This window comes from Oncorhynchus gorbuscha, linkage group LG08 (assembly GCF_021184085.1).
Source record: "Oncorhynchus gorbuscha isolate QuinsamMale2020 ecotype Even-year linkage group LG08, OgorEven_v1.0, whole genome shotgun sequence".
NCBI lineage: Eukaryota > Metazoa > Chordata > Actinopteri > Salmoniformes > Salmonidae > Oncorhynchus > Oncorhynchus gorbuscha.
The window spans coordinates 46,662,063-46,679,984 of record NC_060180.1 but is presented as its reverse complement, the minus strand read 5'-3'; the positions used below and the strand labels follow the sequence as shown (position 1 = coordinate 46,679,984).

General features: G+C 42.9%; 1 protein-coding gene across 1 annotated transcript; it reads right to left on the bottom strand.

Moving 5' to 3' along the window:
• Positions 1-18: 18 nt before the first annotated feature.
• On the bottom strand, positions 19-5,930 carry LOC124040659 (putative transferase CAF17 homolog, mitochondrial). The gene is made up of 3 exons (XM_046357739.1): positions 5,782-5,930; positions 693-732; positions 19-493 (listed from the first exon to the last, which is right to left on the bottom strand). Exons 1-3 carry the CDS (start codon positions 5,920-5,922, stop codon positions 243-245), a joined length of 432 nt encoding a protein of 143 aa, XP_046213695.1. The 5' UTR covers positions 5,923-5,930; the 3' UTR covers positions 19-242.
• Positions 5,931-17,922: the final 11,992 nt, after the last annotated feature.

Sequence of the window (17,922 nt, the reverse complement as noted above, 5' to 3'; positions counted from 1 at the left end):
CATAGACATGGTTGGTAGTGCCAGCAGTGAAATACTGTACTAGGTGATTTGGAATAAGAACATTTGAACTTTATGTACATTATCCATGTAAGTATGATCTGGCTCATTTCAACATGTGTGCGTTTCATATTGTTGGGGTCAAGGGGTCAAATACCTCTTATCTTCATTTGGCTTTAAGAGTCTTTGGGCCACCAGTATTGCACGGATTCCTCCAGAGACTGTGTCCTCAGAAGCCTTGAGTGTTAATGGCTCTTTGGCATGAGCCCGGCCCTGTGCTTCCCGGCTGACTTGCCAGACTGGGTCTGAGGTGCCAATCCTTCGGGTAGTGCCGACGTGCGTACGGCATCAGATGTTTCCGTTCCACCCCGTTGTGATGAGTCCTGGCCGATGGAACAGCCCTTACTGAAGCTGATGCCCTGCATGTAGACCAGGTTGACCTCCAGAGGAAGAGCCACCCCGGGAGGAAGGTCCTTCACTCCCTCGGGAAGTCCTAGGAGAAACCACTATAGAAGTATTATAGGGTTATTACAGGAATAACTTGAATTCAACAGCCATGCTAGCCATATCCCATACAGTATCCTGCAGCCATCTCGTCCATATTGTATATGGCATGACCACAATCCAGTAGTTGACAATAAGCTACAACACACAGTATGAGACGAGGTAAGCAAACCAATTCCACCATTTATCTATTGCATAGTGGTGCCTGTGGTAGTCCACTGTGTTGCCCTGCTGACACCAGTGGTGACCTGTCATTCAGGGCAGGTTGCCTGCTTGGCATGTTATTTTGGCATTAGTACATGTTACATATCAGTTTGCAAACAATGTAAAAAAAAATATACATCTATTTTTTGCTTTATTGAGTAAGGCAGCTCCAAAATGCAGGTGTTTCAGGCTAGTTCAGTGGTTTCTGTGGTGGGGCAGCCAGAGGAAAATACAGACCGTAGGAGTTTGTAATATTCTATAGTTGTACTGTGATTGGCTCAGTGTTCTGTCAGTCATGGGGACACGACGTCACCATAAAATATACGGGGAGAGCTCAAAAATTCAAGCCCGTTGGGTGCTGCCATAGAGTTACAAAGGAAGTGCCCATCCAAGAAAGGTGAAGGTCATTGGCCACATATAAAATTACGTCAAATCACGTTATATCTACCGTAGCTTTGATTGATCATGTCAACTTCACACGTTCAAAATCTTAGCTAGCAAGCTAGCAGTCATCATCATGAATCATGTCGACAATCTACTGGCAAATATTTTTCAATCCTTGTGATATGAAGAGAAATTATGAAGAGAAATTAGCGATAAAACGTATCGGTGCTCATCGGCCATTGGACATAAACACTACACAATAGGTTGGAAATCACTAATTCAACAATGAGTGGTTTGAAAGGAATCAGTGGCTAACTGCAAGCATTGCAAAGCAATCACTAGCCTGCTATTAAATGCAGTGGGTGTGTTGTCCAAGTCTGGGTTTAAGGGTCTCTTTTCTAAGCTTAAAAGGATAAACATTCCATATTGGCCTTGCTGTCAATCCAGCATGACTTCTGCCGCATTCAAAACAACTGGAAACTCGGAAATCTCAGACAAGAAGCTTCACTGCAGTACCTGGTTCGAATCCTAGTTTGAATCCAGGCTGTATCACATCCAGCCGTCATTGGGAGTCCCATAGGGCGGCTCACAATTGGCCAAGTGTCGTCCTGGTTTGGCAGGGGTAGGCCGCCATTGTAAATAAGAATTTGTTCTTAACTGACTTGCCTAGTTAAATAAAGGTTAAATGAAAAAAAAGCCAGACTTTGAAGAAAAAGTTTGATGACAAAATTTGCCCAAGAAGGACTGCCTTGCCAACTTCCTGTTCAAGTGAGAACAGGTACGGCAACTGCACAGCCCTCAACTGCAAGGCTCTCCAGAGGGTGGTGCGGTCTGCACAACGCATCACCAGGGGCAAACTACCTGCCACCCAGGACACCTACAGCACCCGATGTCACAGGAAGGCCAAAAAGATTATCAAGGACAACAACCATCCGAGCCACTTCCTGTTCACCCCACAACCATCCAGAAGGCGAGGTCAGACTGAAAAACAGCTTCTATCTCAATAGCATAAGACTGTTAAACAGCAATTACTAACACAGAGAGGCTGCTGCCTACATACATACTGAAATCATTGGCTACTTTAAATAATGCCACTTTAATCATGTTTACATATATTTCATTACTCATCTCATATGTATATACTGTATTCTATACCATCTATTAAATCTTGCCTATGCCGCTCGGTCATTGTTCATCCTTAAATGTATATGTACATATTATTTTTTCCATCCCTTTAGATTTGTGTGTATTAGGCAGATGTTGTGGAATTAGATTAGATTACATGTTAGATACTGCTGCACTGTCGGAATGAGAAGTACAAGCATTTCTCTACACTCGCATTAACATCGCTAACCATGTGTACAGTTGAAGTCGGAAGTTTACATACACTTAGATTGGAGTCCTTAAAACTTGTTTTTCAACCACTGCACAAATTTCTTGTTAACAAACTATAGTTTTGGCAAGTCAGTTAGGACATCTACTTTGGGTATGACACAAGTAATATTTCCAACAATTGTTTACAGACAGATTATTTCACTTATAATTCACTGGCATCATTTGAGTCAATTGGAGGTGTACCTGTGGATGTATTTCAAGGCCTACCTTCAAACTCAGTGCCTCTTTGCTTGACATGATGGGAAAATCTAAAGAAATCATCCAAGACCTCAGAAAAACAATTGTAGACCTCCACAAGTCTGGTTCACCCTTGGGAGCAATTTCTAAATAATGTCCGGTAGTACGCAGGTATAAAAACCATGGGACCACGCAGCCGTCATACCGCTAAGGAAGGAGATGTGGGTTTTTTTCTCCTAGAGATGAACGTACTTTGGTGCGAAAAGTGCAAATCAATCCCAGAACAACAGCAAATGACCTTGTGAAGATCCTGGAGGAAACAGGTACAAAAGTATCTATATACACAGTAAAACAAGTCCTATATCGACATAACCTGAAAGGCTGCTCAGCAAGGAAGAAGCCACTGCTCCAAAACCGCCATAAAAAAGCCAGACTACGGTTTGCAACTGCACATGGGGACAAAGATCGTACTTTTTGGAGAAATGTCCTCTGGTCTGATGAAACAAAAATAGAACTGTTTGGCCATAATGACAATCATTATGTTTGGAGGAAAAAGGCTTGCAAGCCGAAGAACACCATCCCAACCGTGAAGCACGGGGGTGGCAGCATCATGTTGTGGGGGTGCTTTGCTGCAGGGTGTACTGGTGCACTTCACAAAATAGATGGCATCATGAGGCTGGAAAATCATGTGGATATATTGAAGCAACATCTCAAGACATCAGTCAGGAAGTTAAAGCTTGGTCGTAAATGGGTCTTCCAAATGGACAATGACCCCAAGCATACTTCCAGAGTTTGACAAAATGGCTTAAGGACAACAAAGTCAAGGTATTGGAGTGGCCATCACAAAGCCCTGACCTCAGTCCTATAAAAAAAATTGTGGGCAGAACTGAAAAAGTGTGTGAGAGCATGGAGGCCTACAAACCTGACTCAATTACACCAGCTTTGTCAGGAGGAATGGGCCTAAATTCATCCAACTTATTGTGGGAAACTTGTGGAAGGCTACCCGAAACGTTTGACCCAAGTTAAACATTTTAAAGGCAATGCTACCAAATACTAATTGGGTGTATGTAAACTTCTGACCCACAGGGATTGTGATGAAAGAAATAAAAGCTGAAATAAATCATTCTCTTACTATTATTCTGACATTTCACATTCTTAATATAAAGTGGTGATCTTAACTGACCTAAGACAGGGAATATTTACTAGGATTAAATGTCAGGAATTGTGAAACTGAGTTTAAATGTATTTGGCTAAGGTGTATGTAAACTTCCGACTTCAACTGTATGTGACCAATACAATTTGATTTGATTCATAGTCTGTTTTAGAGAAATGTCATCAAATATTGTAAGAGCTTACATTGTCTGCTTATATGCCCCCTTTATTTATCCTACGAATCTGACTTGGTGTACAGGGAGAATACTGTAAGAACGGCCCATGTTCTGAACTATGTCGTTGTACGTTTCAAAAGTGCTGAACAAATAGTTGTATTGACTATGTCCATCCTAGCTCGCTCATTAAAGTCTTAATCGAAATTACAGATTGCTTTTTCGAGATTGTACATCTCAATTGTCGGGTAGAAACCACATTTGTTAAAGCAAGTCAGCCATATCAGCTATGTTTTTTTTAAAGGCAGTAAATGAGGCTGAATGAACTATTTCGCTGCCAGACAAGGCTTTGCTAATAGCCAGATGTAGTAGTGGTAATGATTCACTCCACGGTGCTGAATTTCTAAAAAGTATTATTCTGTTGGGACAGTTTTCTATAGGCCCTAACAGTTTGTGGGCACCGTTTGTCACCGTTATAGTGCATAAAGAGTTTGCCCCACCAAAATATACATGTTAAAATAGCCACTGACCTACACGATGGAATCATTTCCAGAGTTCTCGGATCTTCCTCCCACATCAGAGCTTTTTCTGAGCATTTTCTGAGGAATTGAGATCTGGCTTGGGCCTCCCCTAGCTTGGGGCTGTTCCCTGCAAGGATGCAAACTGGTGAGTGTAACGGCGTTCTTCGTTTGTCGAAAGAGAGTCGGACCGAAATGCAGCGTGGTGGTTACTCACGTCTTTAATAAAGAATAGCGATACATGAAATAACTTAATAAATACAAAAACAACAAACGGAACGTGAAAATCTAATACAGCCTGTCTGGTGAAACTACACAGAGACAGGAACAATCACCCACGAAATACACAGTGAAACCCCGGCTACCTAAATACAGTTCCCAATCAGAGACAACGAGAATCACCTGACTCTGATTGAGAACCGCCTCAGGCAGCCAAGCCTATACTAGACACACACCTAATCAACCACAATCCCAATGCCTACAAAAACCCCAATACGACAACACAATAAACCCATGTCACACCCTGGCCTGAACAAATATATAACGAAAACACAAAATACAATGACCAAGGCGTGACAGTGAGGGCCCAAAAAGGTGATACTTTTTCTTTTTGACACTGAAACATGCAAAATAAATGCAGGTTTGAACTAATAAAACAACAAAGAATATGATCTTCATGATCAGTCTCTGTGTGTAAAATATAAAGTGGTTAATGTGAACCTAACACAACTTAAAACTGTAAGGATAGCAATCCAATGTCATTTGTTGCCTAGACTTTACTGCAAATGACACTCAAGTCTTGGAAAAAAACAATACACTAATATTGCAGTTAGCCATGACAGCTTTTATAATAGAATGCCTGTGACCACACACACATCTAAATATTGCATTTGGGGAAAAAACATCTTAACCCTAGGATGCATATGCCTGGTCAAAATGTATGTGTGTTATATTAAACAGAGGAAGGGGTCAAATGTAGGCAAGCAACTACTAGTCGAATAAGACATGGGAGAGATGACGAATTTTGGCAAAGAGATTTATTTATAGACTAATACACTTAATTAAAACAAATAACCATACTGAAAACTGCAGACATTACTAGTGCCTCCCCCGCGATCAAACCAACATAATATATCGTCATTGGATCTACACCATTCATGTAGGTCACCCTATTTTGGAATCAAAACGGCGAATTTCGCCATAAGGTGACTCGTTTGCATCACTGTTCCTGAGGCAACACAGCCCATAGAAAAAGCTCTGTGCGGCCTGATCTTCACCAGACGGCAGATTTTATAAACCTCCAAATGTTCAAAATTTGTCTCTTTTATGGTGTTGTCACACTCGACCAGAACACCACAACCCACTTCTGCTTCTTTCAATCTAAATAACAATAAGAGAAAGATCATGTCAACCATCATATGGGGGTGCTTCAAATGAATATCATGCCTGGGTTTCTCATAGCTAACTTTAATTGAAACATTATCTAACTGCTGCACACCAGTGGAGGCTGGTGACTTGAAAAATTGAGGAGAATTGGAGACCCACGGTATAGGCGTGGAACGCACGGAGACCACAAAGCGTGTTTCAAAAATCGCCAAACACAAATTATTTTAACCTAAAGCATTTAATAAAGACATTTATAGTACAATATTATGGGGAGTGGGAATGAGAGGGCTACTTACACAGTGTTGGAAAGGGATCACAGCAGTGATTGATTGACTGAGGGTATGAGGCATGAGTTGAGTTGTTCAGAGGCTTGACCAGTGCAGTAACACAAGACACTACACAGTTAGACAAAAGAGCTAAGAATGAGTTAGTCCAAGCAAGGAGTAAAATCATTTATGTTTAGTAATGTGATTGTGTATGTGATTGACTCTACATACAGTAATGAGAGAAAATTGGATGAGTGGATGAGCAGGCACATGAGACGTCATGGGTACAGTTCATGTCAGGAGAATGTTGACAATGGTAGTGGAGTGGAGTAGACATCCCCTCTTAATCAGGGAACATGAGGGGACTTCCATTACAGCTGTGCCATCGTAGGTTTGGACAACGAGTTTCTCTGAAGTTAAACTCAGACGTCTCCAAATTCACGAAGTCAAATACAGCAAAATAAAGCCCTGATCATCTACATACCTGACGATAACTGACACCTGCAAGCAGACTGGTGGCACCATAGATCCCAGAGCAGTGGGGCAATTTCTACCCCCCTGGGGCATTACATTTACATTTACATTTAAGTCATTTAGCAGACGCTCTTATCCAGAGCGACTTACAAATTGGTGCATTCACCTTATGACATCGAGTGGAACAGTCACTTTACAATAGTGCATCTAAATCTTAAAGGGGGGGGGGTGAGAGGGATTACTTATCCTATCCTAGGTATTCCTTAAAGAGGTGGGGTTTCAGGTGTCTCCGGAAGGTGGTGATTGACTCCGCTGTCCTGGCGTCGTGAGGGAGTTTGTTCCACCATTGGGGGGGCCAGAGCAGCGAACAGTTTTGACTGGGCTGAGCGGGAGCTGTACTTCCTCAGTGGTAGGGAGGCGAGCAGGCCAGAGGTGGATGAACGCAGTGCCCTTGTTTGGGTGTAGGGCCTGATCAGAGCCTGGAGGTACTGAGGTGCCGTTCCCCTCACAGCTCCGTAGGCAAGCACCATGGTCTTGTAGCGGATGTGAGCTTCAACTGGAAGCCAGTGGGGAGAACGGAGGAGCGGGGTGACGTGAGAGAACTTGGGAAGGTTGAACACCAGACGGGCTGCGGCGTTCTGGATGAGTTGAAGGGGTTTAATGGCACAGGCAGGGAGCCCAGCCAACAGCGAGTTGCAGTAATCCAGACGGGAGATGACAAGTGCCTGGATTAGGACCTGCGCCGCTTCCTGTGTGAGGCAGGGTCGTACTCTGCGGATGTTGTAGAGCATGAACCTACAGGAACGGGCCACCGCCTTGATGTTGATTGAGAACGACAGGGTGTTGTCCAGGATCACGCCAAGGTTCTTAGCGCTCTGGGAGGAGGACACAATGGAGTTGTCAACCGTGATGGCGAGATCATGGAACGGGCAGTCCTTCCCCGGGAGGAAGAGCAGCTCTGTCTTGCCGAGGTTCAGCTTGAGGTGGTGATCCGTCATCCACACTGATATGTCTGCCAGACATGCAGAGATGTGATTCGCCACCTGGTCATCAGAAGGGGGAAAGGAGAAGATTAATTGTGTGTCGTCTGCATAGCAATGATAGGAGAGACCATGTGAGGTTATGACAGAGCCAAGTGACTTGGTGTATAGCGAGAATAGGAGAGGGCCTAGAACAGAGCCCTGGGGGACACCAGTGGTGAGAGCGCGTGGTGAGGAGACAGATTCTCGCCACGCCACCTGGTAGGAGCGACCTGTCAGGTAGGACGCAATCCAAGCGTGGGCCGCGCCGGAGATGCCCAACTCGGAGAGGGTGGAGAGGAGGATCTGATGGTTCACAGTATCGAAGGCAGCCGATAGATCTAGAAGGATGAGAGCAGAGGAGAGAGAGTTAGCTTTAGCAGTGCGGAGCGCCTCCGTGATACAGAGGAGAGCAGTCTCAGTTGAATGACTAGTCTTGAAACCTGACTGATTTGGATCAAGAAGGTCATTCAGAGAGAGAGATAGCGGGAGAGCTGGCCAAGGACGGCACGTTCAAGAGTTTTGGAGAGAAAAGAAAGAAGGGATACTGGTCTGTAATTGTTGACATCGGAGGGATCGAGTGTAGGTTTTTTCAGAAGGGGTGCAACTCTCGCTCTCTTGAAGACGGAAGAGACGTAGCCAGCGGTCAGGGATGAGTTGATGAGCGAGGTGAGGTAAGGGAGAAGGTCTCCGGAAATGGTCTGGAGAAGAGAGGAAGGGATAGGGTCAAGCGGGCAGGTTGTTGGGCGGCCGGCCGTCACAAGACACGAGATTTCATCTGGAGAGAGAGGGGAGAAAGAGGTCAGAGCACAGGGTAGGGCAGTGTGAGCAGAACCAGCGGTGTCGTTTGACTTAGCAAACGAGGATCGGATGTCGTCGACCTTCTTTTCAAAATGGTTGACGAAGTCATCTGCAGAGAGGGAGGAGGGGGGGGAGGGGGAGGAAGATCCAGGAGGGAGGAGAAGGTGGCAAAGAGCTTCCTAGGGTTAGAGGCAGATGCTTGGAATTTAGAGTGGTAGAAAGTGGCTTTAGCAGCAGAGACAGAGGAAAATGTAGAGAGGAGGGAGTGAAAGGATGCCAGGTCCGCAGGGAGGCGAGTTTTCCTCCATTTCCGCTCGGCTGCCCGGAGCCCTGTTCTGTGAGCTCGCAATGAGTCATCGAGCCACGGAGCGGGAGGGGAGGACCGAGCCGGCCTGGAGGATAGGGGACATAGAGAGTTAAAGGATGCAGAGAGGGAGGAGAGGAGGGTTGAGGAGGCAGAATCAGGAGATAGGTTGGAGAAGGTTTGAGCAGAGGGAAGAGATGATAGGATGGAAGAGGAGAGAGTAGCGGGGGAGAGAGAGCGAAGGTTGGGACGGCGCAATACCATCCGAGTAGGGGCAGTGTGGGAGGTGTTGGATGAGAGCGAGAGGGAAAAGGATACAAGGTAGTGGTCGGAGACTTGGAGGGGAGTTGCAATGAGGTTAGTGGAAGAACAGCATCTAGTAAAGATGAGGTCGAGCGTATTGCCTGCCTTGTGAGTAGGGGGGAAGGTGAGAGGGTGAGGTCAAAAGAGGAGAGGAGTGGAAAGAAGGAGGCAGAGAGGAATGAGTCAAAGGTAGACGTGGGGAGGTTAAAGTCGCCCAGAACTGTGAGAGGTGAGCCGTCCTCAGGAAAGGAGCTTATCAAGGCATCAAGCTCATTGATGAACTCTCCGAGGGAACCTGGAGGGCGATAAATGATAAGGATGTTAAGCTTGAAAGGGCTGGTAACTGTGACAGCATGGAATTCAAAGGAGGCGATAGACAGATGGGTAAGGGGAGAAAGAGAGAATGACCACTTGGGAGAGATGAGGATCCCGGTGCCACCACCCCGCTGACCAGAAGCTCTCGGGGTGTGCGAGAACACGTGGGCGGACGAAGAGAGAGCAGTAGGAGTAGCAGTGTTGTCTGTGGTGATCCATGTTTCCGTCAGTGCCAAGAAGTCGAGGGACCGGAGGGAGGCATAGGCTGAGATGAACTCTGCCTTATTGGACGCAGATCGGCAGTTCCAGAGGCTACCGGAGACCTGGAACTCCACGTGGGTCGTGCGCGCTGGGACCACCAGATTAGGGTGGCCGCGGCCACGCGGTGTGGAGCATTTGTATGGTCTGTGCAGAGAGGAGAGAACAGGGATAGACAGACACATAGTTGACAGGCTACAGAAGAGGCTACGCTAATGCAAAGGAGATTGGAATGACAAGTGGACTACACGTCTCGAATGTTCAGAAAGTTAAGCTTACGTAGCAAGAATCTTATTGACTAAAATGATTAAAATGATACAGTACTGCTGAAGTAGGCTAGCTGGCAGTGGGTGCGTTGTTGACACTACACTAATCAAGTCGTTCCGTTGAGTGTAATAGTTTCGACAGTGCTGCTATTCGGGGGCTAGTGGGCATCTCACCCACTTCACATATCAAAGTAGCCCAAGAGATGTTTTTCCTTATACGTTAACCTAACTAGGAACATTCTGGAACCTATAAAAGGTATGACAGTGATTAATCAGTTGTAAAAAGCTTTTATATGGGCTATGATGGGACCATTTCTTCCTAATTAAGTCACATGGTTTTACAAAACTCCTGAAAAAAACTCCTGGCCCTGGGGTGGATGAAAACCCTGTCAAAGTCCAGCTATCTTATATTTGTTCATTTAAATGATGTTTAGACTAGATTAGGAGGGAGATTTCCTCTACCCAGACATCAACTGAAGGACAATGGAACTCACAGGGATGAGCTTGCTTTATGCATGTTTAGGCCTGTCGACACTATTATGTTGATTGATTCATTCCTGTTAATCATTTTGGATTAAAACTGTATAGGCATTTTAGCCAGCCCAATTTTGAATATAATCTAGATTTGATCACATTCACATTTCTCCTGACAAACAAATGGACTATAAATACATGATCAATTAGTTGGTCCTATACAGATGGACAGGGCGCATAGGCTGTTATGCAGCTTCTCATATTAGTAGACCTACAGTTGATAACAGAAAGAAAGCTATTGTTCTCATCCCATACAGCATGTCAGATTTCTAATGTTTAGGTGTAGCCTAGGCTGCAGCAACATTTATGTCATTCGTTTTTGCTTGTGTCTGTCTGGAGTGATTCTTTTCATCTTTGCTAAATAAATACAAGAGGAAAGTGCATTGCCGACTTGAGCTCACGTGGAATAAATGCGTCAACCTATCTCTTTAATCAAACTTTTAACGGATGTTTTCGACATCCCAGAAAAGATGTTCAGTTTGTAAAGCATCATGAAGTGCAGTTACAGGCGGCTTGATGAAAGGCTCCCTGTTAGTTAACAAGTTATACATTTGATTCCAGTTGGTATTGAACGCCCTAACCTTTTCATCCTTCTTCATGAAATCAATCTCAGGCAGAGATCGATCCTAGCTTTAACACACAGAACCCCCATAATGCTCTGTGGCACAATCCCGATGCAACACACTAGTTTCATTCTCTGATTCTATTTCTATGATTGGATGGACATGTCATGACGTGGCCCTCTTTGGGTATAGCGAGTACCCTCCCTCTTTCTCTTACCACCTCTCTCCCTCCTACACCCAGGCTCTGTTATCTCAGGTTGTAAATTCCATGAGGAGACTCTCTTCCCCCCCGGCCATGCGGTATGGAGAGAGGGTTCACATTAGAACAAACCAACTTATTCTACCTCACAGAACTTGAGAACTGAACAATATCTCTATTTTGGAGAATGTGTAAACGGTCGGTGGAGAATTCAGCTACGACCGGTCCATTTGGTTTAATGTTTGTGACCTCATGAGAGACAATACAGCCACATTACCATAACTGTTTATACAAGAGTCTCCGTAATGAGATTTGCATCTAATTATTGTATAAAATGAATGAATAAAGATGAAACTATTTGTGAAATTATGTAATGTGATTTTAAACTGTTTAATGAAAGACAATTCCCTTTAAAGTTGAATTAAGTCATTGGCCCGCCCCATGAGCACAGACATTGATCTGGCGTCATTGGACAGCCTTTTCTGCTGTTTCGAATATAACCTCCACCTGGAGAAGCCCACTTCAGACCATGGGTACCTAGATTACTGATAGGGCTAAGGTTTGAGTAGAGACCGTGCATTCCTCGGTCATCTGAGGGAGGTTGTAATGGTTGTTCAATTCCTAACCAAACCACGTGGAGCATTGGGTACATTGGTGGAAATGGTTAAACTCTGAGACTATCAATACCGATAGAATAAGATAAAATCTTCAATACTAATTACTAGTCTGCAGCTATAATTTATGTCAACCTGGAATGCGAAGACCAACAACCACCGAAACATCTATTCTACAAGAACATTTCTGAATGGGACTCTGAAGTATCTATTCTAACAACGAAAGACTCCAGGGACGCAAAGAGAAGTTAAGATGTTAACTTTTCAACAGAAAGACTGATGATTCCAACAGAGATCACGACGACACACTGAGCGTAAATATACATATCGATTGCAATTATTCCCGAATGAGTGAGCGTTCATGTGCTAAGGATTAGCATTTCAATTCATATAATTAGCAACTGTGTAGTGTCTTTTGTCTTTTGCGCCCTTCTCAGTCCCTTTGTCTACCAAACCACCATTTTGGTTTAGCCCACTAGGGAACATCCCCTATCATTTCCTTGTAACCATATCTACTTTGTTTGTTTTTTGTTGCATTTCTGTGATTATTTAGTTAGTTAGTAAATAAATGATTACGACAATTGATGTATGGATGATTCATAGTGAAGGCTGGGTTCGTGCAGACAACCAACAATTTACGATGTTTGGAATGAGACTAATGTGAGATAAAGAATAATTCATTAATTAGAAGACCAATTGATCAAATATTAAAATATCTGAAGAGTTATATTAGGAAAATTATAACTTTGTAATCTGAAGATTTTCCTTGGTGCCCCGACTTCCTTGTCAATTACATTTACATGATTAGTTTAATCACGTAATAAACGTAATTATAATTACAGAGAATTGATTTGATAAAATAACAGTCTTCACTTTAATGATGCCAAAGACATGACAGGCAACTTGTCAATTCATACTGCAAAAGCTTTGATTGGTTGGAGGACGTCCTTCAGCCTACCAGCCTCCTAGGTTTTGTATTGAAGCCAATGTAGCCAGAGGAGAACGGAAGCTAGCTGACCTCCGGCTACACTACGTCCTCCGGCTACACCATGGTGCTAGCCTCGACAGTGCTGTTGAAGTTACTGTAGATTTTCATTGCAAAACAGTATATTTTAACCAATTATTTGGTGACATATGAACATATTTAGTATAGTTTAATCTAAACTTTTTAAATGTTTCACTATTTTATTTTTATGAAATTTCACTGAAGATTACATGGAAATGCACTCCCCTTCCTCCTCTGAGGAGCCTCCACTGCTTTTAGTGTGTAATTCAATGGCTAGATAAGCAAGCTACACCCATAAATGAGGTTCTGGTGTAAACATGTCAGTAACAGCATGTAATAAAAAGGCATTAGTTGAGTGCATTCCCATGTAATCTTATCTGTACACTACCGTTCAAAAGATTGTGGTTACTTAGAAATGTCCTTGTTTTTGAAAGAAAAGGAAATACAGTGTAGACATTGTTAATGTTGTAAATTACTATTGTGGGTGGAAACGGCTACATAGGCGTACAGAGGCCCATTATCAGCAACCATCACTCCTGTGTCCCAATGGCACGTTGTGTTAGCTAATCCAAGTTGATCATTTTAAAAGGCTGATTGATCATTAGAAAACCCTTTTGCTATTATGATACCTACTAAAATTGGTCAAGTGAAAAATGTGATTGCAGTTATTGGACGTCATGTTATTCTGTACTCCGTACTTATAGCGGCTGTGTGTGTGTGGTTATTTCTATGCAATGACATATAATTAGAGACACACCAAGCATTTTCATCTAGGTTTATTATGTTTTAAATCAAACACAGGAACAATCTTAACCATTTGAGGCACTTTGGAGTCTCATAATGCTAAAGGCAGAATTATGTATCTACAATAAACAATGCAGAAAACAACGTCATTAATTTACACTAGCTATGTTTCCATCAACTTGGCCAGAGATTTTTTTTTGGTCGACATTTAGAAAGTTTGCATCAAAAATAAATGCAACAATTGTCTGAAAACCAAGACAAAGTTGACCTTGACCGAGTGTCAAACACAAATTAAATGGTTGAAGTGTGTCCATGATCCATTTAGGCAAATTGTGCATTAATAAATTGCCTGTATGCCCTTCCATCTATCTGTTTCATGTCTCAGGTAGCCCGCAAAACCCAGCATGGATAGTATGCAAGAATAGACTAATATTTGCCATTTCTAATCATTCTGATTTGCCAACGTATCGCCACAGTCGTTGCAATGGTAGAAATTGCAATCTTGTAGAAAAAAATGGATGGTGATACTTGGGTAACACTTTACTTAACAGCCAGTGTCATTACACATTATGACACGGTCATAACCTTGTCATAATATGTCATAACAGCGTATAACCTGGCGTAATATGGTCGTAACACTGTCATGGCCAATATATTTACGCCTGTTGTGACATATATTGCATCATTTTATGGCTGGTTAACACCCCTACTCTTATGATAAGAGAGTCATGACACCCATTTCAAAATTCACTCTTGTCGAACAGATAAAAATGTTGTCGATCTTTCGAATATTTCTGCCATGGCTGCCATTTCCATTAAATGTGTCGCAATGTTTGTGTTGTTGTTGCAACATTGCTTTTGTCTAATAAATCTGGGTAAATGGAAACCTGCCTTCTGAAAGTTTTAAAAGCCCAGTGCAGTCAAAATTCCGTATTTCCTGTGTTTTATATCATATAGTACAACACAGCTGATGAAACTTAAGACCATAAAAGTGGGACTTAACTTGACTCATCGCGCTTTAGCGACTCCTTTCAGCGGGCCAGGCGTTTGCAGACTCACTTCTGTTGTCAGTTTAAAAGTGTTTCCTCCGACACATTGATGCAGCTGGCTTCCGGGTTCAGTGAGTAAGTGTTGAGGCGCGGCTTGGCAGGTCATGTTTCGGAGGACGCATCAGTTGACCTTTGACTCTCCCAAGCCCGTTGGGGAGTTGCAGCAATGAAACCCAACAAGAGGGTTCTATTGTGATAGGTGGAATGGGCTGAGAGTGGCTGAGGGGTGGGATTAAATCATGTATGTTTGGTAATGTATTATTGATATGTGAATGCTTTAAATAAAAGTACCATGTATGTAAAATGTGTATGCAAAATGTGTATGTAAAATGTATGTATATGTAGCAGAAAAGATGTAAAAATAGAAAAATATGTGTCCTCCGAAGGTGGGTTAAAAATAAAATAAAATACATATACAATAATGAAATTGGGGAGAAAAGGGTGGTAGAAAAACTAATAAAATGCTTTCCTTTTTCAAGACAGATTCTTAAATATGAGAAAATATGTCAACTTAAACTTATGAGGATATACACTGAGTGTACAAAACATTAAGGACACCTGCTCTTTCCATGACATAGGCTGATCAGGAGAAACCAGGGGAAAGATATGATCCCTTATTGATGTCACTTGTTAAATCCACTTCAATCAGTGTACAGTGATTGAAGCCCCTTTGGCGTATTTCCTATTTTGTTGCATTGCAACCTGTAATTTAACTGGATTTTTATTTGGATTTCATGTAATTGACATACACAAATAGTACAAATTGGTTGAAGTGAAGTGAAAAAATTGCTTGTTTCTAAAAATACAAATTTAAATGGAAAAGTGGTATGTGCATATGTATTCACCCCCTTTGCTATGAAGCCCCTAAATAAGATCTGGTTCAACCAATTACCTTCAGAAGTCACATAATTACTTAAGTCCACCTGTGTGCAATATAAGTGTCACATGATCTGTCACATGATCTCAGTATATATTAATACATTTAAAGAATATGGCACCTCAACAACAAGAGAGGGCTGCCCACCAAAACTCACAGACCAGGCAAGGAGGGCATTAATCAGAGGCAACAAAGAGACTAAATAAAACCCTGAAGGAGCTGCAAAGCACCACAGCAGAGATTGGAGTATCTGTTCATAGGACCACTTTAAGCCATACACTCCACAGAGCTTTACAGAAGAGTGTCCAGAAAAAAGTAATTGCTTAAAGAGAAAAATAAGCAAACACATTTGGTGTTTGCCAAAAGGCATGTGGGAGACTCCCCAAACATATGGAAAAAGGTACTCTGGTCAGATGAGACTAAAAGTGAGCTTTTTGGGCATCAAGAAAAACGCTATGTCTGGCACAAACCCAACACCTCTCATCACCCCTAGAACACCATCCCTGAGGGGACTGGGAAACTGGTCAGAATTGAGGGAAACATGTTTCAGTCTTCCAGAGATTTGACATTTTGACGGAGGTTCACTTTCCAGCAGGACAATGACCCGAGGCATTCTGCTAAAGCAACACTTGAGTGGTTTAAGGGAAATATTTAAAATGTCTTGGAATGGCCTAGTCAACGCCCAGACCTCAATCCAATTGAGAATCTGTGGTATGACTTAAAGATTGCTGTATACCAGTGGAATCCATCCAACTTGAAGGAGCTTGCATAGTTTTGCCTTGAAGAATGGGCAAAAATCCCAGTGGCTAGATGTGCCAAGCTTATAGAGACATAGCCCAAGAGACTTGCATCTGTAATTGCTGCAAAAGGTGGCTCTACAAAGTATTGACTTTGGGAGGGAGGGTGAATAGTTATGCACGCTCAAGTTCTGTTTTTTTGTCTTATTTCTTGTTTGTTTCACAATAAAACATATTTTGCATCTTCAAAGTGGTAGGCCTGTTGCATAAATCAAATGATATAAACCCCCATAAAATCCATTTTCATTCCAGATTGTAAGGCACAAAGTGGGAAATGCCAAGGGGTGAATACTGTTGCAAGCCACTGTAGATGAAGGGGAGGAGAAGGATTTTTAAGTCTTGAGACAATTGCGACATTATTGTGTATGTGTCTCAGACAAAAGATTTATGTGCCTTCGAATGGGGTGCTGTAGTAGGGGCCAGGCGCATCGGTTTGTGGCAAGAACTGCAACGCTGCTGGATTTTGCATGCTCAACAGTTTCCTGTGTGTATAAAGAATGGTCCACCACCCAAAGACCAACTTGACATGACTGTGGGAAGCATAGGGGTCAACATGGGCCAGCATCCCTGTGGAACACTTGACATGACTGTGGGAAGCATAGGGGTCAACATGGGCCAGCATCCCTGTGAAACACTTGACATGACTGTGGGAAGCATAGGGGTCAACATGGGCCAGCATCCCTGTGAAACACTTGACATGACTGTGGGAAGCATAGGGGTCAACATATTATTATTTATTATTATTATATATTATTATTATTATTATATTAACATGGGCCAGCATCCCTGTGGAACACTTGACATGACTGTGGGAAGCATAAGGGTCAACATGGGCCAGCATCCCTGTGAAACACTTGACATGACTGTGGGAAGCATAGGGGTCAACATGGGCCAGCATCCCTGTGAAACACTTGACATGACTGTGGGAAGCATAGGGGTCAACATGGGCCAGCATCCCTGTGAAACACTTGACATGACTGTGGGAAGCATAGGGGTCAACATGGGCCAGCATCCCTGTGAAACACTTGACATGACTGTGGGAAGCATAGGGGTCAACATGGGCCAGCATCCCTGTGAAACACTTGACATGACTGTGGGAAGCATAGGGGTCAACATGGGCCAGCATCCCTGTGAAACACTTGACACATTCCCATTTAAATCATTTAGCAAATGGGTGCAACTCAATATTAGGCAAGTGTCCACTCAGTGTACATCTTCTACTAAGTGCATTGTACTGTATATGTACAATGTGTTAAAATGTAACAAAGTCAATTCATTAATTATCTGCCCCACAAAAACAGCAGAAATTATCAGAAATTGGTTGTTTAAATTTTCAAAACAACAACCTACTTACCTTTTTCTGTCACTGCAGAATGCTAAATAAAAATGTAATCTTACAACAACGCTTTGAAAACTAGAGTGAAATAAAATCTTACTCTGTGTAGAACAGCGTTGCTCAAACCTCTGCTGATGAAACACCATTTGTCCTATTGTCACGCCTTGGTCATAGTATTTTTGTGTTTTCGTTATATATTTGTTCAGGCCAGGGTGTGACATGGGTTTATTGTGTTGTCGTATTGGGGTTTTTGTAGGCATTGGGATTGTGGTTGATTAGGGGTGTGTCTAGTATTGGCTTGGCTGCC

Coding starts and splice junctions, on each gene's coding strand:
- LOC124040659 (XM_046357739.1), bottom strand. CDS start 5,922: ATGATGGTTGACATGATCTTTCTCTTATTGTTATTTAGATTGAAAGAA. Junction 733..5,781: donor TTTATAAAATCTGCCGTCTG/GTGAAGATCAGG, acceptor CACTGGTGTCAG/CAGGGCAACACAGTGGACTA. Junction 494..692: donor CCACAGGCACCACTATGCAA/TAGATAAATGGT, acceptor AGTGGTTTCTCC/TAGGACTTCCCGAGGGAGTG.